The sequence below is a fragment of the Erythrolamprus reginae genome, chromosome 9 (genome assembly GCF_031021105.1).
Source record: "Erythrolamprus reginae isolate rEryReg1 chromosome 9, rEryReg1.hap1, whole genome shotgun sequence".
Classification (NCBI taxonomy): Eukaryota; Metazoa; Chordata; class Lepidosauria; order Squamata; family Dipsadidae; genus Erythrolamprus; species Erythrolamprus reginae.
The window spans coordinates 38798362-38822187 of NC_091958.1; the positions used below are offsets into that span (position 1 = coordinate 38798362).

Below are 23826 nucleotides of genomic sequence, written 5' to 3' on the forward strand. Positions count from 1 at the left end.
AATAATAATAATAATAATAATAATTATTATTATTATTATTATTATTATTATTATTATTATTCTTTATTAGATTTGTATGCCGTCCCTCTCCGAGAACTCGGGGTGGCTCACAACAATAATAACAAAGTACAAATCCAATATCTAAAAACACAATTTAAAAACCCTTATTTAAAAAAATAATAACACAACCCAATCAAACCATACATAAAACAGTAGTTAGGGGAGGTGTCAATTTCCCCATGCCTGGCGGCAAAGGTGCGTTTTCAACAACTTACGAAAGGCAAGGAGGGTGGGGGCAGTTCTGATCTCCGGGGGGAGTTGATTCCAGAGGGCCGGGGCTGCCACAGAGAAGACTCTTCCCCTGGGCCCCGCCAGACGACATTGTTTGGTCAATGGGACCCGGAGAAGGCCCACTCTGTGGGACCTAATCGGTCGCTGGGATTCGTGCGGCAGAAGACAGTCCCGAAGGTATTCTGGTCCAATGCCATGTAGGGCTTTATAGGTCATAACCAACACTTTGAATTGTGACCGGAAACTGATCGGCAACTAATGCAGGCCGCGGAGTGTTGACAAGACATGGGCATATATGGGAAAGCCCATGATTGCTCTCGTGGCCACATTCTGCACGATCTGAAGTTTCTGAACACTTTTCAAAGGTAGCCCCATGCAGAGAGCGTTGCAGTAGTCGAACTTCGAGGTGATGAGGGCGTGAGCGACTGTGAGCAATGACTCCCTGTCCAAATAGGGCCGCAACTGGTGCACCAGGCAGACCTGGGCAAACTCCCCCCTTGCCACAGCCGAAAGATGATGCTCTAATGTCAGCTGTGGATCAAGGAGGACGCCCAGGGTGATGGACGGACAGATGGAATTGTCCTTGGGAGGCAAAATTCACAGCCACTCCGTCTTGTCAGGGTTGAGTTTGAGCATGCTAGGATCCTATTTTTGGGATCCTGCTGCCATTGGCAGAACATGATGGAGCTCACTGAGTTAAAGGCTCTTATTTTCAAGGTAAGGGTGCCTTGATCCAAAGAGAACTTTGAGACATTTTTTGCAGACTTGCCTGATCATATCACATATAACAGTAATTTTAACCGTTCAGCCGTGTCCGATTCATGGTGACTTTGCTCTCCATGCTACCTTGTCAAGCACAGCTTCTTTCAGTCACATATCACATAAACCTTGGTAAATTTATAGAAAGCAGAGCTGACTCAATATCTTCTTAATTCTCAGGTGTTGGCAATAATTAAAATAGAAGGAAGACAATTGGGGTACGTGAAGGAACAATGAATCAGAATGAATGTGACTCATCGTGAGCTAACTACTACTCATCTTACAGCCTGCTGCTACGTTGATAACAGCAAAGTAAGACAACTTACTGTCTATTCAGTATAGCCAGTAAACAGTGAAGGGCTGTAAAAAAAATTTACTACCATATGTGGGCATGCCTTTGTGGTGTGCCTTGCTGGTCATGTGACCAGGTGGGAGTGGCTTGACAATCATGTGACTGGGGGGGTGGCTTAAATGTCATGTGACTGGCTTAAAGGTGGCCAATTTGCCGTCACTCGGGTCAAAGATTTGGGTTAGGATGCCTGGCCTCTCCTTGCCTCAAAGAGATACAATTTCCCTCTCTATTTACTATTGCTGAACATCCAAAATATACTATTTAATTCTAGGTATATATGCCATATGTGTACATACATATTACACACAGGCACACAAAAATACATTATCTACTATATAAACTGTATGTGTATGTGTATGCACACACAAGCATGCACAGCTCTTCTAAAATTATACACATAGAACCTCATTTGCTGCGATAGGAAAAACATACCCAGAGCCCAGAAGGGGAAAAAAGAAAAAAAGATCAATTTTTTTCCACTGGTTCTGTGTACCTGACCATACCCGCGTAGGAGCCCATCATTGCCAGCAAAAGTCTTCAAAGAAGTGAAAGCTCTTTTATTATCTGGTCAATAAACTGAAGGCTTCAGTTTTTAGTATGATCACTTATTGGAGTCCTTTTGTTAGTATGTCTCGGTGCAGCTAGGCTGCAAGAACTTCAACATACGCAGAGCAGAGTTTAAGGTAAGAGTGTGGATGTGTGTTACAGACAGTAACGACACAGACTTAGTATACTAAACAAGTATTATTTACATATATACATATTTACAAGCACAAAGCAGAAATAAACAACAAATCGCACATAGCAGCACGAAGCAGAATATACTTCCCCCTCAAGGTAAAGGCAAAGAATGAATGAGCTCTCCAGCATCAGCATCATCAGGAGAGAGTGCTGGCGCCCTCTTATGGCAAACCAGCCAAAGTCCTTAAAGGTATATTGCATCTATAAAGGTACAAACTACAATTGGTAGTTTACATACATGGCAACCCCACATACTGGTGTGGACCATGTACTAACACCTTTGACAAAATATGGAGGCTGTATAACTCAAGTTCATGAAATGCCATAACATAGTGTACTACTTCCAAACAACTAAACCACAGAGGTATACTCAACACAGTGAGTTGATGGCTGGATTCCCACAACAGGCTAAATTCAGCTTTGTCAAGCAGGTGTTTTAATTCTTTGTATCACAGTCAACAGCAGGTGGGCCTCTGGGATGATTTCTGTGATTTGCTGGTCCTTAAAACAGTCCAGAAATTTCATTTGGTCCACAGTGAAATAGCTGGACTTGACGTAGGTGTCCAAATTCATGACCGGTGGATTGATTCGGTCTTTGTTGATGGACTGGTTTGTGGTGCTTGTGTTGACTTTTAAAATTCTAACTGGCCTGTGGGTACCTGCTTGGGGTTTGAAACTAGCTAGAAATGAAATGAAATGTAGATAAAAGTAAGGTATTTTACTTAGGGAAGAAAAACCAACAAACCAGTTGATGCTTGACTCAATTCCAGCAACTGTGGGATGCATCTTGAAGTCTTAGTGGACAATCACTTAAATATGAGCTAGCAACATGTGGCAGCAGCCAAAAAAGCCAATGCAATCCCAGGCTGCATTAATAGAGGGATAGAATCAAAATCATGTGAAGTTTTAGTACTGCTTTACAAAACCTAGTAAGACCACATTTGGAATACTGCATCCAGTTCTGGTCACCACAATACAAAAGGGATGCTGAGAATCTGAAGAGTACAAACAAGAGCAACAAGAATGATCAGGGAGCTGGAGACTAAAACATACAAAGAACGGTTACAGGAATTGTATATCTAATCCAGGGGTAGGCAAAGTTGGCTCTTCTATGACATGTGGACTTCAACTCCCAGAATTCCTGAGCTAGCATGATTGGCTCAGGAATTCTGGGAGTTGAAGTCCACATGTCATAGAAGAGCCAACTTTGTCTACCCCTGATATAGTCTAATGAACAGAAGGACTAGGGGAGACGTGATAGCAGTGTTCCAATATTTGAGGGGCTACTGCAAAGACTAGGGGATCAAAGCATTTTCCAAAGCACCAAAAGGCAAGACAAGAAAACATGGATGGAAACTAACCAAGGAGAGAAGCAACCTAGAATTAAGGAGAAAATTCTTAACGGTTAGGGCACTCAACCAATGGAATAGCTTGCCTTCATAATTTGTGGGTACTCCATCATTGGAGGCTTTCAGAAAGAGACTGGACAACCCTTTGTCTGAAACGGTAGAGGGTCCCTCCTGCTCGAGCAAGAAGTTGGGCTAGAAGACCTCCAAAGTCCCTTCCAACTTCTGTTCTACTTGTTCCGTTCCAGATTTAGGGAGGCGTTATTCTTCACAAATGTTTGGACTTCCAAAACATACCTTTCCACCAGAGGTGGGCTGCTAAGGTGGAACAGTGACATGTGCTCACTTTCCGTGGCTCTGGGTGCTAGCAGAGTCCAGCACAATTCTGCTACTGCATCTGAACAGGGAGCGAAATTGTGCATGGACACGCAGGTGCACCTATGGCTCCAGATGTGGTTGTGTGAACCCAGGCAGTTGCTCAAGTGAAGCACCCTCCGCTCTCCAGATCAGAAGATGCTTGGAAGGCATCTGGTGGATCATTCACAGAGGAGGTTCTGGGGGCAGGGCACAATGTCCCCAGAGGTGGGCTGCTAAGGTGGCTCTGAGTGCTAGCGGAGTCCAGCGTGTGCAGAAGCAAGACACCACACCGAAGCACAGGCGCACCTGCGTATCCGCGTGCGATTTCAATACCTGCCCAGGTGCCGTAGCAGAATTGCACTGGACTCCACTAGCACTCAGAGCTACGGGGGCGAGCACACCTCACCGTTCCACCTGAGCAGCCCACCTCTGCTTTCCACCAAAGGACACCCCCAGCCAGGGGTGGGCAGCAGGCAGGACGGGTTGGAACGCAGTTCTACTGGCGGAAATGAAAATGCGTGCGCAGCTCCAGCTGATCAGCAGCTGTCACTTCCTGGATTACAGGTCTCGGCTCAACTCCCCTTTTTTTCGCTGCTGCATCTGCGCTCCTTGCTTTTTTCCTCTTTCCTCCTTCCTGGCCTTGGACGAGCTTCCCTCTCTGCTGCCCAGCTCCCCTCCAGCCTCACGTTGCCACCTCCCGCCTAAGGTGCAAGCAGAAGGTGTAGGTGGAAGCGGCACTGTCCGAATTTATGCTTCTGGCAGCACCCGTTCACCTAGCAACTTAGCTTAAGGCGGGAGGGGTGACCCAGGAAGGAGAGCGTGAGAAACACGAAGCAAAATGTCACCCCAGTGAGCAACACTGGTAAGGTTGTAAGTCGAGGACTTAATAGTTCACTTGAACAATGATGATCGTTCAAGCCACTCCCACCTGGTCACATGGCCGGAAAGCCACTACCCAGTCACATGACCATTAAGCCACACCCACAGTGTGGAATTAAAAATTTTGGCTGCCCATTACTGCCCCCCCCCCCCCCACCCACACACCCCATGACTCCTCTGAAACCTCCTGAGCCTGAGAATGACAGGGCTTTTCACCCAGCTTTTGCTGCAGCAAGTTTGTTCTGGTTCTTTGCAATTGGCTCTTCCCAGCTGCAGTGCTAACTGTGCCGTAGAGCCAAGTTGCACGTAAAAACTATACCGTGAATCTTTAATAGGGTTTGTCTTTCAAAATTCTAGCTGATGGATGATCCAAGACACTGGGAACACACTTCTAAGGCAGCTGGGTTTTCCAGAAGGCTGTCTAAGATCGGGACCATTCCAGGACAGAGATGCCCTTCGAGGGGGGTCAAAAAAGTCAAGATGGTGGCCACAACCACTCTGTTCAAAGCCGCATCTTCCTTTTTTTTATATAGATGCGCTGAGCACACTTACAAGATTGTGGACGCCGTCTTCCCTCCAGCTTGCTTTAATGCTCCCTGGACACATTTAGAGGCTTGAGGGCAGATATTGTGGTTTGCCATACGAGCCTCCCAGGCACCTGCTGTTACCATAAAGCTGTTTCCCACTTCTGGGTGGAAACGAGGCAGATGGAAAACACATGGCGGCACTTGAGGTTTCAAGAGCTACTTGTGGCCTTTGGTTCTATTGTTGGCCTGTTGGGGAAACGGGGCTGAAATCGTTCTTCAAATAAGCCCCTGAAAAGACAAGCTCTCCCGAGAAGCTCTCTATCATATACAGGGTGCGTTCCAAAAGTAATGCAATTATTTTTTTTAAAGTAATTTATTGAACAGATTTGCACAAACACTTAAAATTCTTCAAAGTAGTGTCCTTGGGCCTCTACAATTTTTTTCCAGCAACTCTGCCATGACTGGTACGCGCCCTGGAAGGCGTCTTCGGGGACCTCTCGCAAGGTCTTCGTCACAGCTGATTAGATTTCTTCTATGGATGAAAAACGGGTTCCTTCCAATGCTAGGAACAAAAAGAAGTCTGCTGGGGCGACGTCAGGACTATGGTGGGGGGCAGTGTTGGCACCTGGTGTTTGGCCAGGAACTAGCGGACTCATAGCACGTTGTGGCAAGGTGCGTTTTTTGTCCATAGAAGAGATCCAATCAGCCGTGACGAAGACCTTGCGAGAGGAACGCACCCTGTAAATAGACTTATATGCTTGTATGTTTGTTTGTCATTCTTTTTAACAAAACCAGTAAAGATTTTTTTTTAATTGCCTTCCAGTCTAAGATGTGATCTTCAGCCATAGGAGCTCCTTTAAAGACCCTGGACCCACTCCCCAAGACAGGCCCCCAACGGATGCAAGCAGGCAGAGCAAGCCAAGGAGAGAGGACGGGGCATTCATGAAGCATGGTGGAGAGCTTTGATCAACCACCTTGAGCCTGTGGCCACATGAACTCCCTTGCCAAAGAGGGAGAAGAGCCACCAGGCCACATTTTGAAGCTGGAGCCTATCTGTGGGACGCGCCCAGGAGGCCCACGAAAAAGCAGCCGTACCTGATATGCTCCAGGAGCAGCCGGTGGGAATCCTCAATGAGGATAAGGGAGAGGGCATGGGCCAAGTAGTCCACTTTCCGCTCAGCGGCAAACTGCTTGAGGGAGGTGAACATCTTCTCTCTCACTTCAGGCTGGTCACCCAGGATCTCCTGCACCTGCGTTAGAAAGCAACAGATGACAAATGGTGGCATTCCCAGTCTATCTCACACACAGACCCTCTGTGTCAGGCTGTTGGCTTTCCACCACAATGCAGTGAGGACTGAACTGGGGTGGTGGGGTTCAGGGGACATTCCTACCCTCAAAACGTTGCTACAGAGCACTGCACATCAAGACAACTAGACACGGGAACCATTTTCCCCCCAACCGCCGTCACTCTGCTAAACAAATAATTCCTTCAACACTGTCAAACTTTTTACTAAGTCTACACTACTACTACTACTACTACTACTACTACTACTACTACTACTACTAGCTTTTTCTCATCATTCCTATCACCCATTTCCTCCCACTTAGGACTGTATGACTGTAACTTGTTGCTTGTATCCTTAAGATTTTTATTAATATTGATTGTTTCTTCATTGCTTATTTGACCCCTATGACAATCATTAAGTGTTGTACCTCATGATTCTTGACAAATGTATCTTTTTCTTTTATGTACACAGAGAGCATCTGCACAAAGACAAATTCCTGGTGTGTCCAATCACACTTGGCCAGCAAAGTATTGTATTGTATTGTATTGTATTACATTGCATTGCATTGTATTGTATTGTATTGTATTGTATTCTATTCTATTCTATGGAACCAAGAACTTATTAAAAGAAGCAATAAGCCATCATTTTAACTAGGATAACAGTATTAATTTTATTCAGAATTCCCTTCTTTTTGCTACATTCTCCTTTGCTCAGTGTCCTTTTTTTAAAATAACTAGACAGTTGGCTTCCCTTTTAATGGTAAATTCTCGTTTGCAAGTTCCCCTCCTGAGTATCTGTGCAGCTCCACAGGCCCTCCGTGTCTTTGAGGATTAGCACAAGATTTGTTTGATTACTTTCTGGGCTTTGAGATAGAAAATCCATGGCAGCTTCCTTCTGATTTCCCTGGAGCCAAGCTGGATGGGTAAAGCCCTACTACAAGAGTGGGCAATGATGACCCCCTTATCACTTGTGGACTTCATCTTCCAGAATTCCTGAGTTAGCCATGCTGTCTCAGGAATTCTGGGAGTTAAAGTCCACAGGTCATAAAAGGGCCATAATTGTCCACTCTTGCCCTAGTAGAAGGCTTCAAACTCCCCTCCAGACGGACTCTGGAAAGAAAAGGCTCTGCTGGCAGGGTTGCCAATTATGCCCGATTATGCCCACTTTGGAATTGCAATACTGCTAGTCTTCAACTTACAACTAATCCAGTTAGCAACCAAAGTTATGAATGACCTGAAAAAAAGTGGGACTTAGGATGGCTACCATTTTTTTATTTGTGTGCCAAAAGAGTGTGCGAGTGTGTGCTAGTGTGCGCGAACATGCTCACCCTCATTCCCTCCCCACACTCATGTGCCCCCCCTGCGCTGCCCCCTGCGCCTGCACACAAACTCCCCGTCCCCGTACTTGGGATAATGAAAAAAACGGCCAGATGGGCAAACTGGAAGTTCAGAAAAACAGACTTCCGTTTTGCCTATTGTGCTGTTTCTTGCACTCGTGAGTTTCAGGGAAACTTCCCTGAAGCCTCCGGAGGGCGAAATGGCCCTCCCCGAGGCTGAAAATCAGCTGGCTAGCACGCTCATGCATGCTGGAGGTGACATAGGGCAACCACCTCGCGTGCCCTCCAATATGGCTCCGCGTGCCACCCAGAGGTGGACTGCTAAAGTGGAACGGTGATGTGTGTTTGGCCTCGTGGCTCTGAGTGCTAGCGGAGTGCAGCGCAATTCTGCTACTGCATTACTGCTTTGGCCAGTAATGGGCAACCAAAATTTTTACTGCCACACTGTGGGTGTGGCTTATTTTGTGGGTGTGTCTTAATGGTCATGTGACTGGGCAGGAGTGGCTTGCCAGCCATGTGACCAGGTGGGAGTGGCTTGAAAGATCATCATAGTTCAAGTGAACTGTTAAGTTCTCGACTTACAACCTTCCCAATGTTGCTCGCTACGCTGACAATTTGCTTCGTGTTTCCCGCGCTCTCCTTCCTGGGTCGCCCTCCTGCCTCAGGCTGGGTAGCTAGGCGAACAGGTGCTGCCAAAAGCATAAATACTGCCAGCACTGCTTCCACCGACGCCTTCTGCTTGCACCTCAGGCGAGAGGTGGCCGTGCGAGGCTGGAGGGAAGCCTGGCAGGAGAGAGGGAAGCTCGTCCAAGGCCAAGAAGGAGGAAAGAGGAAAAAAGCAAGGAGCACAGACACAGCAGCAGCAGGGGAAAAAAGGAGAGCCAAGCCCAGACCAGTAATTCAGGAAGTGACAGCCACCGATCAGCTGGAGCTGCGCAAGCATCTTCATTTCGACCGGTGGAAGTGCGTTCTACCCCGTTCGGCCTGATGTCCACCCCTGGCCACGGGCACCCCTGCCTGTTCGCGCATGATTTTGCTACCTGTCCAGGTACAGTGGCAGAATTGCGCTGGGCTCTGCTAGCACTCAGAGCCACGGGAGGCAAGCACATGTCACCATTCCACATTAGCAGATCACCTCTGGTGACACCTGTGGCAGGCGTGCCATAGGATCGCCATCATGGACTTAGGATCTGGATCCAAAGCTCTAATGGTCGGCCTTGCCAGTTCCTTTTGGCGTTCAGCAAAACTAATGTCCGTAGCCAATCACTGGTATACAGAAGCTTAATGACCACTGCAGAACACCTCAAAAATTGGATTGCTCATACACTCAACCATACGACCAGTTAGAAACCTAGAAGATTGATGGCAGAAAAAGACCTCATGGTCCATGTAGTCTGCCCTTTGATTGATTGTTTTATTGATTGTTTTATTGGGATTTTAACTGTTGCATTTATTTTATTATTGTATGCCGCCCAAAGCCGTAATGAGTTGGGCAGCCTATAAATCCAATAAAACTTAAACTTAACATAGAAACATAGAAGATTGACGGCAGAAAAAAACCTCCTGGTCCATCTAGTCTGCCCTTATACCGTTTCCTGTATTTTATCTTAGGATAAATTTTATTCCAGGCATGTTTCAATTCAGTTCCTGTGGATTTACCACATCTGCTGGAAGTTTGTTCCAAGCATCTACTACTCTTTCAGTCAAATAATATTTTCTCACATTGCCTCTGATCTTTTTCCCAACTAACCTGAGATTGTGCCCCCTTGTTCTTGGGTTCACTTTGCATCCTTTCGAGGTGGGTAAAATGAGGACCCAGATTGTGGGGGCAATATGCTGGCTCTGTTAAGAAGTGCTATTGCTAACATGTTGTAAGCCGCCCTGAGTCTAAGGAGAAGGGCGGCATAAAAATCAAATAAATAAGTAAGTAAGTAAATAAATAAATAAAAGCACTTCCCCGCTGAACCTTATTTAACCCTTTCACCCTTTTAAATGTTTCGATCATGTCCCCCCCTTTCCCTTCTGTCCTCCAGACTAGACAGATGGAGTTTATTTTTACAACTTAAAACTGTAAAGAGCAGCCTCCATTAACACTTGTAACTTGAGGACTACCTATGCTTTCCTCTGCACTCATTCTGGTTTCTCTGAGCCTCTTGAACTTGAACTGCAGTTGGAGCAGTGCAAACGAATTCCCTGTGATTTGCAAACTACCCTTCCACTGACACAGATTTAAAATGAGTTTGGCTTCTTAGCAGCTATGTCACTCTGATGATTCACGCTGCATTTGTTTGCTTTGGGTTTCATTGTTTTGTTTTCAGTCCCCCCCCCTCCCCACCTCTGGAGATAGCCTGGATTTTTGCTTCTGCTACCTATTGCACTCAAGTCTGTGTCATCCTTGGGTTTGATAATAAGCAACCACTTCTTGCCTCTGCATTTGAGTCTGTGAGGTTAATGTAGAATATTAATAGAGTTGGAAGTGACCTTGGAGGTCTTCTACTCCAACTCCCTTCTCAAGCAGAAGAGAGGCCAGACAAACCAGTTCACACCCCACAGGTACAAATATGCAAGCATCCCAGTTAAAATCCAGCACTGAGACAGTGGGAGTCTGTCCGTGTGTCTGTCTGTCTCTGTCCCCCACCATCTCACTCTGTCCCTCTGTTTCTCTCTCTGTGTTTCCCCCTCTCTTCCTCTGTGGGTGTGTGTGGGTGTGTCTGTTTGTGTATGTATCTCTGTGTCTCTGTAAAGGTATACCTGTACTTAGGAACTTAATTCGTTCCATAAACAAGTTCTTAAGTAGAAACGTTTGTAAGAAGAAGCCATTTTTCGGATAGGAATTAATGTAAAAGCAAATAGTAATGTGTGTGATTGGGGAAACCATAGGGAGGATGGAGGCCCTGTTTCCTCCCAGGAGATTCCTAGAGAGGCCCCATGGAGGCTTCTCCCTGCCTTTTCCAGGCCTGTTTCCTCCCAGGAGAGTCTTAGAGAGGCCCCACAGAGGCTTCTCCCCACCTTTTCCGGCCCTGTTTCCTCCCAGGGGATTCCTAGAGAGGCGTCGCAGAGGCTTCTCCCCATCTTTTCCAGCCCTCTTTCTTCCCAGGAGATTCCTAGAGAGGCCCCACAGAGGCTTCTCCCTGCCTTTTCCGGCCCTGTTTCCTCCCACAATATTCCTAGAGAGGCCCAACAGAGGCTTCTCCCTGCCCTTTCCGGTTACAGTTTTGGAAGCTCAGGTTTGTAAGTGGAAAATGGTTCTTGAGAAGAGGCAAAAATATCTTGAATACCCGGTTCTTATCTAGAAAAGTTCGTAAGCAGAGGCGTTCTTCGGTAGAGGTACCATTGTATCTTTCTGTGTCTCTTTCTCTGCCTCTCTGTCTTCCTCCCTCCCTCTGCCTCTCTAGGTCTTGGTCTCTGTCTCACTGTGTGTGTGTGTATGCGTGTATCTGTCTGTCTCTCTGTGTCTGTGTCTGTCTGTCTGTCTGTGTGTGTGTGTGTGTCTCTCTCTCTCTCTCACACACACACACAAAGAATCTTGCCCCACTTAGATGCTCCCCAAAGGCAATACCAGCCTAGATCTTGAAACTGCAAGCCCCCTGTCCTCCCTTTTAAAGCGCAGGAACTTGATTGGGATGGAAGCCCAGAGGAGAGCGGGAGATTTCAAGGTTGTTGCATCTGGAGCAAGGACTGCCTGGCGCTCTTCCCACTGATGGAGATGGCAGAAACTTTTCTTTGGAGCTGAAAACGATGACATTGATTGACCATTTCATGCCCAGAAGATAAAGAGGCTCCTGCCTCACCAAGAGCCCTGGCCGAGCTTGGCCGGCCAGCAACCTTCTCTCTGCCAGGGAGGAAGGCAAGCAGGGAAAGGCTCCCCAATGCAACAAGAGGAAGCGACTGTACAGATTCTCAGTCATCCAGGTCATGGGGGTCTCAAAGGTGCTTTTTCAGAAGGCAGCTGGATTGTCCTTTTTCTCCTGGAAGAAAATGTTTCACTTCTCATCTAAGAATCTTCATCGGTTCTGGCAAGATGGTGGGAGTGATAGAAGGATTAGTTCTGAAAACCCCCCCTCTTTCTTTCTCTCTCCCTCTCTCTTTTTCTTTCTCCCCCCTTTCTTTCTCTCTCTCCTGCCCTCTCCCTTCCTCTCTCTTCTCTCCCCCTCCCTTTCTCTTTCTCCCTTTCTCTCTCTCTCTATCTTTCTCTTTCTTTCCCCCCTCCTCTCTCTCTTTCTCTCTCCCTCTCTCTCTCTCTCCCTCTCTCTCTTTCTCTCTCTCTCTCCCTCTCTCTGTGTCTGTAGAAGGATCCAATTTCTTTGCAGTCCTCTGGTCATTAGTACTCTGAGAGCTCTTGAGGTCTCTCAGGGGTTCCTCTGTGCACTCAAGGTTAGGGTTCTCCTACCACCCCACCATCCCATCCCACGAAACTCTAAGTGGCTTCACGATTTCTCTGGGAGAGTGCTAATGACCAAATTTATTTATGTATTAGTTTATTTATTTATTTATATACTTGATTTCTACGCCGCCCTTCTCCTGAGACTCAGTTATCCTTATATGCCGCCCAACTCCGAGAGAACTCTGCAAAATGACTGCAATAAATAAATAAATAAATAATAAAAATAGAATCCTTCCAGGGGTGGAATGCTGTGCCAGTGGCGAAAATGAAGATGCATATACAGCTCCAGCTGACCAGCGGCAGTCACTTCCTGTATTACCAGTCCTGGCTCGGCTCTCCATTTTGCCCTGCTGCTGCGTCTGCACTCCTTGCTTTTTTCCTCTTTCCTCCTTCCTGGCCTTGGACGAGCTTCCCTCTCTCCTGCCCGGCTCCCCTCCAACCTCACGTGACCACCACCCAAGGCTAGGAGAGTTGCGCCACACTGAAGCAGTCTGGGCTGCGGTCTAAATCACTCAGCCCATAGTTGAGATGAAAAGGCATTGTGTGGCAATAAGAGTTCACTTGAACTATGATGATCAGTCAAGCCGCTCCTGCCTGGTCACATGGCTGGTAAGCCACTCCCACCCAGTCACATGACCACCAAGCCACCCCCACAAAGTAAGCCACACCCACAGTGTGGCAGTAAAACTTTTGGCTGCCCATTACTGACTCCTTCTAATCCCATCCTGTCAGAACCCATGAAGTTTCTTGGACAAGAAGCAAAGAGAGGGGAAGGGGTGAAACGCAGTCCAGTTGCCTTTTGAGGAAACACATTTGAGACCATGGGAGGAAGGCAAGACCACCATAAGTCAAGAAAAGTACAAAAAGTAAAAGTCAAGACGGCAGCCACAGCAGGGCCTTTGGGCACCCCTGGGAGGAAAGGGGTCATTAAATCAATGCTGTCTGGCCAGTGTTTACTTCTTGTTCAGTTTAAAGCTTGTGGGTTGTTTTCACCTGGAATCGTCCAAGGACTCTGAATATTTCTCTTAAAACTGATTTGAGAGTTCCACTTCTGTCATTAAATCTCACCCGATCTGTTTCAGCTGACTCTTTAAGCCCCCTAGTTTTTCCCCCCTTGCAGTTTTGATTATTTTTCTACCTTCCTTCTTATTTTGTGTCTTTTGCAAGAAAATTGGGCCCTGAAACCAGTTTTATGGGCCTACAAATTTTCATTGACCTATGGCAATGCTGGCTGGGGAATTCTGGGAGTTGCAGTCCAGATATCTTCAAGTTGCCAAGCTTGGGATACACTGACCTATGGCATGATTTATCCCCAAAGCTCTTCAGTCTCCTACATAAGATATAAACTCCGTGCAGAAAGTTCAACAGAGTCGCATTTTACATTAAAAAGAGCGGGTTTTCGCTGAGGAATTGGGGCTTCGATTCCCCCAAGTGCTACTGATCTAAAAAGAGAAATTAATCTTTTGAACAGTAGTATTAAAAGAAGATTCCAGTGGGGAATTGCACAATTAGAAATGAATCAGGGTTTTGGATTCTATTACTTTGGGGAGTGAACAAAACAAAATTGTTTCTCCATCGCACTAAAGCTGTACTGACCAGCACGTACCAAAGTGCTAATTAAGAACATAAGAACCTAAGAGCCATGCTGAATCGGGCCAAAGCCCATCGAGTCCAGCATTCTGTGTCACACAGTGGCCCACCAATTGTCCATGGGGATCTTGAGCAGAAAGAGAAGGCAAGACCCTCCCTTTCCTTTGACCCCCAACAAATGGGACCCAAGGGAACCCTGCCTGCCTCAACCATCAGAGGCGGCACATGGACATCCGTTTCAACAACCAACGATACACTTGGCATCCATGAATCTGTCTAATCCTTCCTTGAAGCTATCAAGGCTGACAGCTGTCAGGACCTCTTCTGGAAGGGAATTCCATCAACCAAGGACACTCTGGGTAAATAAATATTTCCCTTTATTAGTCCTCACTTTCTTACCTATGAGCCTTAGGGAAGGCCCCCTCATCTAAGTATTGTGTGATAGAGAAAAGAATTTTTCTCTATTCACTTTTTCTATTCCATGCATGATTTTATACACTTTGATCAAGTCACCCCTTAAACACTGTCTTTCAAGGCTGAAGGGACCAAGGCGTTGCAACCTGGTTTCATAAGGGGCTCAATTTCTTTAATCACACTCTGGGATTGTGCCTAAGTTTCCTTTACCTAGAACTTTAATAATTCTGCAACCTGCTAAAATTAAGTCCATGTGTTATATATCTGCCACGTGCCACCAATCCACAAAAGAAGTCCTATATGGACCTCACTTCAGCTGCCAGGATCATCAGCCACAGTGTCCTTTTGGATCGCTTGGGGAGATTCAGGTTTGGAGATATTGTGTTGCAGTAGTTCTGATCCATTCTCAGTGATCAATTCGAGGAGGGGAGGCAGCGGTGGGCTACAAGCCGGAACACTACATTGCGCTCGCCGCCACGACTCGTAAGTTCTTGCGGGATCAGTGGGATTTTGCTGCTGCACCTGTGGAGGTAGCAAAATTACGCCCGTGTTTCAGTGAGGTTTTACCTGCGATTCCGTGCGCGATTTTGCTACCTCCACAGGTGCAGCAGCAAAATCGCGTTGAAAAATAAAGTACTCATTTGAACTGCCTGGATTTCCTGATTTCCCTGGCGCTTGACAGAAATAATCCATTAATAGGACTTTGTAAAAAAATAGTATTGGGTATAAAATTTATTTAGCATATTTAACATATGCAGCTTCCCTCATTCGATGCCAGGGTTACATTGTCTGAAAAAATAAAGTGTGACACTGAATCAGTGGGGAAAAGAGATTTCGGGCAGTGGAGAGCTGGCTTAAGTCCAAATTGGAATGAGGGGATTGTAAAATTTGGGGGAATTTTTCAACAGGCTTAAGAGCAGAGCGGAGCTCAATTGCCTGGCCCAGCCATCAGCTGCTGTGGTGGGTTTCACTTTCCTTTGCTACCTGTTCGGAAAAGGGAGCACGCACACACAATGTTTCTGTCCATGTGGACATCCAGGCAGGTGGGTGAAGCCTCCTGCCACTACCGCTACCAGTTTGCCTGAACTGGGCCAAACTGGGAGAAACCCACAACTGATCAGCTGTTTGGGTGGCTGGTAAAGCCACTTCTAAACTTTTAGGAGATTATGTCAGATGTTGTGATTCAGTTGCACTGAAAAATACATTCAGAGCCTGATTCTTAAGCCCCACATTACTCAAAGATGTTTTCTATGCTCCATTTACATAAAACACCTTCCCCGTCTTCCCCTCCAGCTGTGCTTCTAATGTGGGTGGTTATTTACTTATTTATGAAATTTGTAAGATTTCGTTTATTGGAACAACTGTCAGCCTCATCTCAGCTGCACTTCTAACTAAAAACAAATCTTTGGCTCCATTGGTTGCAAGAGGTACAGTTTTATGAGACGTCAGGTGAACCGCAGGAAAGCAAATCCGGAGCTGAAATCCGCGTGTCAATTACGTAACTTGAAACCTTTCGCCTGGAGACAGGAGTCCCCAACCTATGGGCTGTAGCCAGGGGCGGGCCACCATTCCCGGCGCTAGAGGAAAAGGCCGGGAGCGCAGGAGTGCAAGAGCGCGTGTACGTGCCTGGTATGGGGTTCAGCTTCTGCGCATGAAGAGGCAGAAGCTGAATCTCACGCGAGGACAGCGAACATTGGAACATCATCTTTTGGCTGTGGCGAGGAAGGCGCTTGCCCAGGTTCACCTGTTGCATCAGTTGTGGCCCTATTTGTACCGGGAGTCATTGCTCATAGTCGCTCACGCCCTCATCACCTCGAGGTTCAACTATTGCAATGCTCTCTACATGGGGCTACATTTGAAGTGTTCAAAAACTCCAGATCGTACAGAATGCGGCCGTGAGAGCTATCGTGGGACTCCCTAGATTTGCCCATGTCTTGTCAACACTCCGCGGCCTGCATTGGTTGCCGATTAGTTTCCGGTCACAATTCAAAGTATCGGTAATGACCTATAAAGCCCTACATGGCATCGGACCAGAATACCTCCAGAACTGTCTTCTGCTGCACGAATCCCAGCAGCCGATAAGGTCCCACAGAGTTGGCCTTCTCTGGGTCCCGTCGACTAAACAATGTCGTCTGGTGGGCCCCAGGGGAAGAGCCTTCTCTGTGGCAGCCCCGGCCTTTTGGAATCAACTCCCCCAAGAGATTAGAACTGCCCCCACCCTCCTTGCCTTTGGTAAATTGCTTAAGCCCCACCTGTATCACCAGGCATGGGGGAATTGAGATACCCCTCCCCAGTCTTATATAGTTTGTGTATGGTACACTTGTGTTGTATAATTTTAATGATGGGTTTTATATGCTTTTAAGTATTAGATTTGTTATATTGTTAATATTGTTGCTGTGAGCCACCCGAGTCTATGGAGAGGCATATAAATCTAATAAATTATTATTATTATTATTTGTTGTTTTTTTGTTTCTGTGCCTGTGCAGAAGCAAAAAGCCTCGAAAATAGGCCAAAAGGTAAGTCACCACCGCCGCTTGCCCTGCCCCTCGTGCCACTTGCTGGCCACTTGCTGTTGCTGCTTGCTACCGCCGCTTGCCGTTGCCACCGCCGCTCGCCCCACCGCTTGCCTCCACGAGCGGCCCAAGCGGCAGCTCTGCCATGAGCGGCTTCTCCCGCCGCAAGCGGCAGCACTGCCGCAAGTGGCCCATCCTACCTGCCCACACCACCGTTCCACCATGTCGCCCGCAGGCATCTCTCAGCACAGCAGTGGCGCCCCAAGCAACGCTGCTTCCAAAGGCCATGACTCACTCAGGGCACCACTGCCGCATGTGTGGCAGCAAAAAAACCTGGTAATTTTTACCGGAATCACACTGGTTGTGCATGCAGGGTGTGTGCACGCCTGGAAGCAATGGAGCAATGCTACGTGCTTCATTTCTGCCACCAGAATGGTGTTCCTGCTGTTGCAGCTCATGGCACATCCCTGGCATAAGCCACGCCCACAGTGTGGTAGTAAAAATTTTGGTAGCCCTTCACTGAGTAGCTACCAAACATAAAGAAATAGGAGGCAGTACGAGAGTAAGTGTACCACACATTGGGCAGAGGAGGGTTTTGGCAGAAAGAAGTCTTGGACTATTTCTAGATTGTTGGTACAAATTGGCTTTGCCAGTTCAAATTTGCAAAATAGCCATCCTTTCTCACATAAAGCCCATCCTTGGATAAAATGGTTTGCATAATAGGAACTGAAATGAAGCATATTTGCATAAAGCAAGGGAAATCTCCGGGGATTTCCAGTGTCAGCCATTTCTAGACTTAGCGTTATAATAACCATGCACAAAAATAGCCCAAAGTCTGAAATTAAAAGCTTAAGTTCCACGGACAAATTGTCTCATTGATTTCAATGGTGGTTCTCATCATGGTTATCTCAAACAGAATGTGGTCCCACAGTAAAGCTGTTCACACTAAATTAAGTTATTTTTGCTGCTTCTGGTACATTTCCTCTAAAAGGCCATAAAAATAAATTGTTCCTAAATAAAACTGCATTTATTTATTTTTGCCCACAGTCAGAAAGAGTTTTATAAATTGTGACATAACCTAGTTGGCTTTACTTCACCTTCCAGGGGCAAGCAAAGAAGAAGGGGAAAAAAAATAAAGGATAGGATGGGAGGGGAGGCGAAGGTATAGGATGGGATGGGATGAGATGGAAGGGATGGGATAGGATGGAAGGAAAGGGATGGAATGGAATGGAGGGGAGGAGAGGGAAAGGAAGGGATAGAACGGAACGGAACAGAACAGAATATATGGGATGGGATGGAATGGGATGGGATGGGATGGAGGGGAGGGAACAAAATAGAATGGAACAGAACAGAATACAATAGACAATAGAATAGAATACATAGGATGGGATGATATTCCTGGAGGGGTCTGTAATATGACAAATGATTTAGCTTTACTAGATAAGTGGTCAAAGCAATGGAAACTGCAGCTTAATGTTTCCAAATGTAAAATAATGCAACTGGGGAAAAGGAATCCTCAATCTGAGTATTGTATTGGCAGTTCTGTGTTAGCAAAAACTTCAGAAGAGAAGGATTTAGAGGTCGTGATTTCTGACAGTCTCAACATGGGTGAACAGTGCCGTCAGGCTATAGGGAAAGCGAGTAGTATGCTTGGCTGCATAACTAGAGGTAGAACAAGCAGGAAGAGGGAGATTGTGATCCCGCTGTATAGAGCACTGGTGAAACCACATTTGGAATACTGTGTTCAGTTCTGGAGACCTCACCTACAAAGAGATATGGATAAAATTGAACGGGTCCAAAGACGGGCTGCAAGAAGGGTGGAAGGTCTTAAGCATAAAACTTATCAGGAAAGACTTCATGAACTCAATCTGTAGAGTCTGGATGACAGAAGGGAAAGGGGGGACATGATCAAAACATTTAAATATGTTCAAGGGTTAAATAAGGTTCAGGAGGGAAATGTTTTTAATAGGAAGGTGAACACAAGAACAAGGGGGCCGAATCTGAGGTGAGTTGGGGGGAAAATCAGAAGCAATGTGAGAAAATATGATTTGACTGAAAGAGTAGTAGATGCTTGGAACATTCCAGCAGACATGGTCAGTAAATCCACAGTAAGTGAATTGAAACATGCCTGGGATAAACATATATCCATCCTAAGATAAAATACAGGAAAGAGTATAAGGACAGACTAGATGGACCAGGAGGTCTTTTTCTGCTGTCAATCTTCTATGTTTCTATGACTTACCTTTCTGCTGAACTCCCGAGCTTTCTGCCTCCTCTCCTGATGTACGGCGTCTGCACTCCGGATAAACTCCTCCACGCTGCTGCTAGCCCACCGCCGGAGCCGCCCCAGCCTCAGCAGGCCCAGCCTGAGACCTTCATCCCAGCAGGATCTCATCACAGCAGCTGCATCTTCGTAACGCCGGACGTGAACGCCATCGACTTCCAGGATGTAATCGCCTGCTTTGATGCCTGCTTTGGCAGCCGGGGAGTCCTGAACCACGCTCTCCACCTGCACGGGGTCCCCTTTGGGGCAGGTCAAGGTGAAGCCGAAGCGTCCCTGAGGCCCTGGCGGGAGGTCCACCTGCTGCAGGCGGGAGACCACGCCGATGCTCGGAGGGACGTTCTCACACTGCCGGGCCAGGAGCGCCAAGGCCTTGGTGTTCAAGCAGGAAACAGGCTGCCCCTCGATCTCCAAAATCTGGTCTCCGGGCTGGAGGCCAGCCACCTGGGCACTGCTGCCTTCCTCTACAGCCACGATGTAGCAGGGACCATTTCCACGGATGTGAAAGCCAAACTCCTCTGGCCAACCAGCATTGGTGGCAGGCATGGCTGCAATTGGAAAAGGGGTACACGGAGCAATCAGCATTTATCTATCTATCTATCTATCTATCTATCTATCTATCTATCTATCTATCTTTCTATCATCTATCTATCTATTGGACTTATATGCTGCCCCTCTCCCCGGAATTGGGGCGGATTACAACTTTTCAATTAAAAATATAACAACAACAACAACAACAACAACAATAATTTATTAGATTTGTATGCCGCCCCTCTCTGAAGACTCGGGTTGGCACACAACCACAATAACAATACAATATAATACAAATCTAATATTAAAAAGAACAAGTTAAAATCCATTATTACTAAAAACAATCTATGCTAAACAATCACACCACACTCCAATGGTACAAGTCATAAGAGGGGGGATTAGTACCCCCATGCCTGGCAACATAAATGGGTCTTCAACATTCTGCAGAAGGCGAGGAGGATGGGGGCAGTTTAAATCTCCAGGGGGAGTTGATTCCAGAGGGCCAGGGCCACCACAGAGAAGGCTCTTCCCCTAGGTCCACTGTTTAGTTGACAGGAACCGGAGAAGGCCAACTCTGTGGGACCTAATCAGCCGCTGGGATTTCGGCAGAAGACAGTCCCATAGGTATTCTGGTCTCAATCCAATTAATAGAAATAATTAATTTAAAATATTTTTAAAAAGCTAAACATTTAAAAATCAAACATTTAAATACATGCTACCACATCCTACGCATTCACTGGGCAGAGGCTGGGGTCCAGTGACCCCAAGCCTGACAGCATAAATACATTTTCAAATTCTTACAAAAGGCAAGGAGGGTGGGGAAAGTGCGAATCTCTGGGGGGGAGCTGATTCCAGAGGGCTGGAGCCCCCACAGAAAAGGCTCTTCCCATACGACTTGACAAATGACATTGTCTAGTTGACAGGACGTGGAGAAGGCCGAGTCTGTGGGACCTAACCGGACGATGGGATTCGTGCAGCAGAAGGCGGTCCCGCAAGTAATCTGGTCCCATGCCGTGTAGGGATGGGACCATGCCATTTAGTCCACCCAAGCAAAAGAACAGTGGCTGTTGCTCCACAAACATTATAACGGGGGTCTCCAGCCTTAGCAACTATAAGATTTGTGGACTTCAACTCCCAGAATTCCCCAGCTGGCTGGGGAATTCTGGGAGTTGAAGTCCACTAGAGGGCAAGGTTGAAAACCTCTGTGCTATGTTAAAACTTGCTTTGCCACCTTCCCCTTCCCCTTTGCCCCCCTCTCCCCCGAGACATTCCCTTGTTCTGCCCTGCAAGATTTTGCACCGGCAAAACAAAACAGTCCCGTTTCTGGCATCACATCTTCAGGAGATGAGAGAGAGGATTGGGCGTGTTTGAGTTTTATTTTAGCCACAAATAACATTATGTTAGGGGAGCCCCTTGGCTGTGGGGTGTAGAGCCTGGGCCTGTTTCTCTGTGCCGTCTACAGGGCGTGGACAAAAAAATGGAAACACTTGACTTTTTGGCATCATAATGTTTGAACATGTTCAAATCAATCAAAACTTGATATATTTGAATGTGGTTTTTAAAAAATCTGTTATTTGATATGTTTTTTTAAACTATCTGAATCTAAGGAGAAGGGCAGCATAAAAATCAAATACTGTAAATAAGTAAATAAATAAATAAATAAATAAATAAATAAATAATATAAAAGCCAAATACCATTCATGCATCATAATGAAATCTCCAGAATTATAAAGACTACAAACTTGAAACTTGGCAAATATGTTCCTCTTGGTTTCTACGTGCTCGCTAAGAAAGGATTTTTTGAAATGACCACCAGATCATTAGCATTTCTTACATTATTATTAACATGCCCTGATGCTAAGGAGTTAGACATTCTACTCCCCCTCACCACCTGAAAAGAACTCTGTTCCAACTGCCAGTTGCCTTATATTAACACGCTCTGATGATAAGGAGTTACACTTTCTAAATAAAGTTTCAATCTTTAAGTGTCAATGTATTAAGTCAGATCATAACTACTCATTAATTTTCAAGGTTTAACTTTCAATTTATCAAGCCCAGCCACATAGTTTGATAGCAAACCACAGGTGTACAGTGTTCCCTCAATTTCCGCGGGGGATGCGTTCCGAGAATGCCCGAGAAAGTCGAATTTCCACGAAGTAGAGATGTGGAAGTAAATACACCATTTTTGGCTATGGACAGTATCACAAGCCATCCCTTAACACTTTAAACCCCTAAATTACCATTTCCCATTCCCTTAACAACCATTTACTCACCATTATTAGTGGTACTCACCATTGAATAAGACACTTAGTGATCCTGATATTTATAAACATAAATATTTATTAACAATAATTATTATTTTTGTTATTTATTTGCAAAAATTATTAGTTTGGCGATGACATATGACGTCATTGGGTGGGAAAAACCGTGGTATAGGAAAAAAACCGCGAAGTATTTTTAATTAATATTTTTTGAAAAACCGTGGTATAGGCTATTCGCGAAGTTTGAACCCGCGAAAATCGAGGGAACACTGTACATTCAAAATGACAATGAAGTAGATTTTCTAATTTTTCTATTTTCTATTTATTTTCAATTTTATTCTCAAGCAGTGCCATCAGTGACATTGATAAATCAGACATGGGGAATGAAAAAAAGCCGATGCAATCCTAGATTGCATTAACAAAGGGGTAGACTCAACCAGACTTGACCAGAGTGTGAGTCACCAAAAGGCTCCAGTATCATGGCCTCCATAGCCATTGACTTCTAATTCTGTCTCATCTTTCCTATTACCTTTCCTATTATCAACAGATTGTCTTCTTCTTTTCTCTCCTTCTCCTCCTCTTCTTCTTCTTCCTTTTCTTCCTCCTCTTCTTCATTTTATTTTTCTCCAACTCCTCCTCTTCCTCTTCTATGTAAAATTTGTTTAGGACAGTCCTCCCTACAAAAGCGAAATAGACTATCACTTCAGCTTATGCCATAATAAATCCTGGAAGTGTTAGTCTGGAAGATGCCACAGGCTCTTTCACCATTTATAGCCTTGACTGATGTTTTCCCACCTAACCTTCGCACTTCCAAGTATAGCTGTCGACTTGCAGGATCTTGTAGCTAATTGAGAAGTTCTTTTCTGTGTCCTGTTTCCTTCCCATTGACGCAATTTCTGTTCAGTGAAGCCCGTTGTGTTGGCCCAATAAATTTGTAGATTCCCAAGAAATGCAAGGAATATTTTGACTCCATTTCGTGGAAGCTGCTCAGAAGATGACATGAAATAAAACCAATCTCCAGTCTCACCATTTGGGTATTTCATTACTTGATTCCTCTCCCACTTTTGAATCCAAAAGATTCTTAAAGGGAATGATTTAGTATAAGGAGGTGATGGTTTTCCTCTCGGGCAGTTTTCTGCTTTCATTGGTCTTGTGTTGCTCGTTCTGGGGTGGCAAGCATCTCCTAAAAGCCCCTGTTCCCACCCACCAGACTAGCCAGTGGTGAAATCCAATTGTTTTTACAGTTCGCCCCTCTCTGTAGTATGGTTCTGTGGGCATAGCTTGGTGGGCGTGGTGAAGCTTGGCTGAGTAGTTTGATGGGTGCAGCAGGAGAAGGATATTGCAAAATCCCCATTCTCTCCCCACATGGCGACCTCTTCTATTTTCTACTCTCTATTGCATTGAATTGCATTGTATTACATTGCATTCTACTCTATTCTCTATTCCCTATTCCGTATTGTATTGTATTCTATTCTACTCTGTTCTCTATTTTCTGTTCTCTATTGTATTCTATTGTATTCTATTCTCTATTGTATTCTATTGTATTCTACTCTCTATTCTGTATTCTCTATTTTGTATTCTGTACCCCTTCTACTCTATTCTCTATTGCCTATTCTATTCTCTACTTTCTATTGCATTGAATTGCATTGTATTACATTGCATTCTATTCTATTCTACTCTGTTCTACTCTATTCAATTCAATTCTATTCTCTATTCTCTATTCCGTATTGTATTGTATTGTACTCTACTCTCTGTTCTCTATTTTCTGTTCTCTATTCTATTGTATTCTACTCTCTATTCTGTATTCTGCATTCTGTATTCTGTACCCTTCTATTCTACTATATTCTGTTCTCTATTGCCTATTGCCTATTCTATTATCTACTCTCTATTGCATTGCATTGTATTACATTGCATTTCTTCTCTATTCTATTCAACTCTATTCCCTATTCCGTACTGTATGGTATGGTATGGTATTATT

At 45.5% G+C, this 23826-nt stretch overlaps 1 protein-coding gene across 1 annotated transcript in view; it reads right to left on the reverse strand.

Annotated features, from left to right (window-relative positions):
• GRID2IP (Grid2 interacting protein) overlaps nucleotides 1–19602 on the reverse strand; it is an 89221-nt gene extending 69619 nt beyond the window's left edge. The window contains exons 1-2 of the mRNA XM_070760223.1: nucleotides 19018–19602; nucleotides 6348–6502 (exon numbers count right to left, since the gene is read on the reverse strand). Of these exons, the coding sequence (XP_070616324.1) occupies nucleotides 6348–6502; nucleotides 19018–19602 (740 nt within the window). The remainder of the gene's footprint in view (nucleotides 1–6347; nucleotides 6503–19017) is intronic.
• Between the last annotated feature and the right edge of the window lie 4224 nt (nucleotides 19603–23826).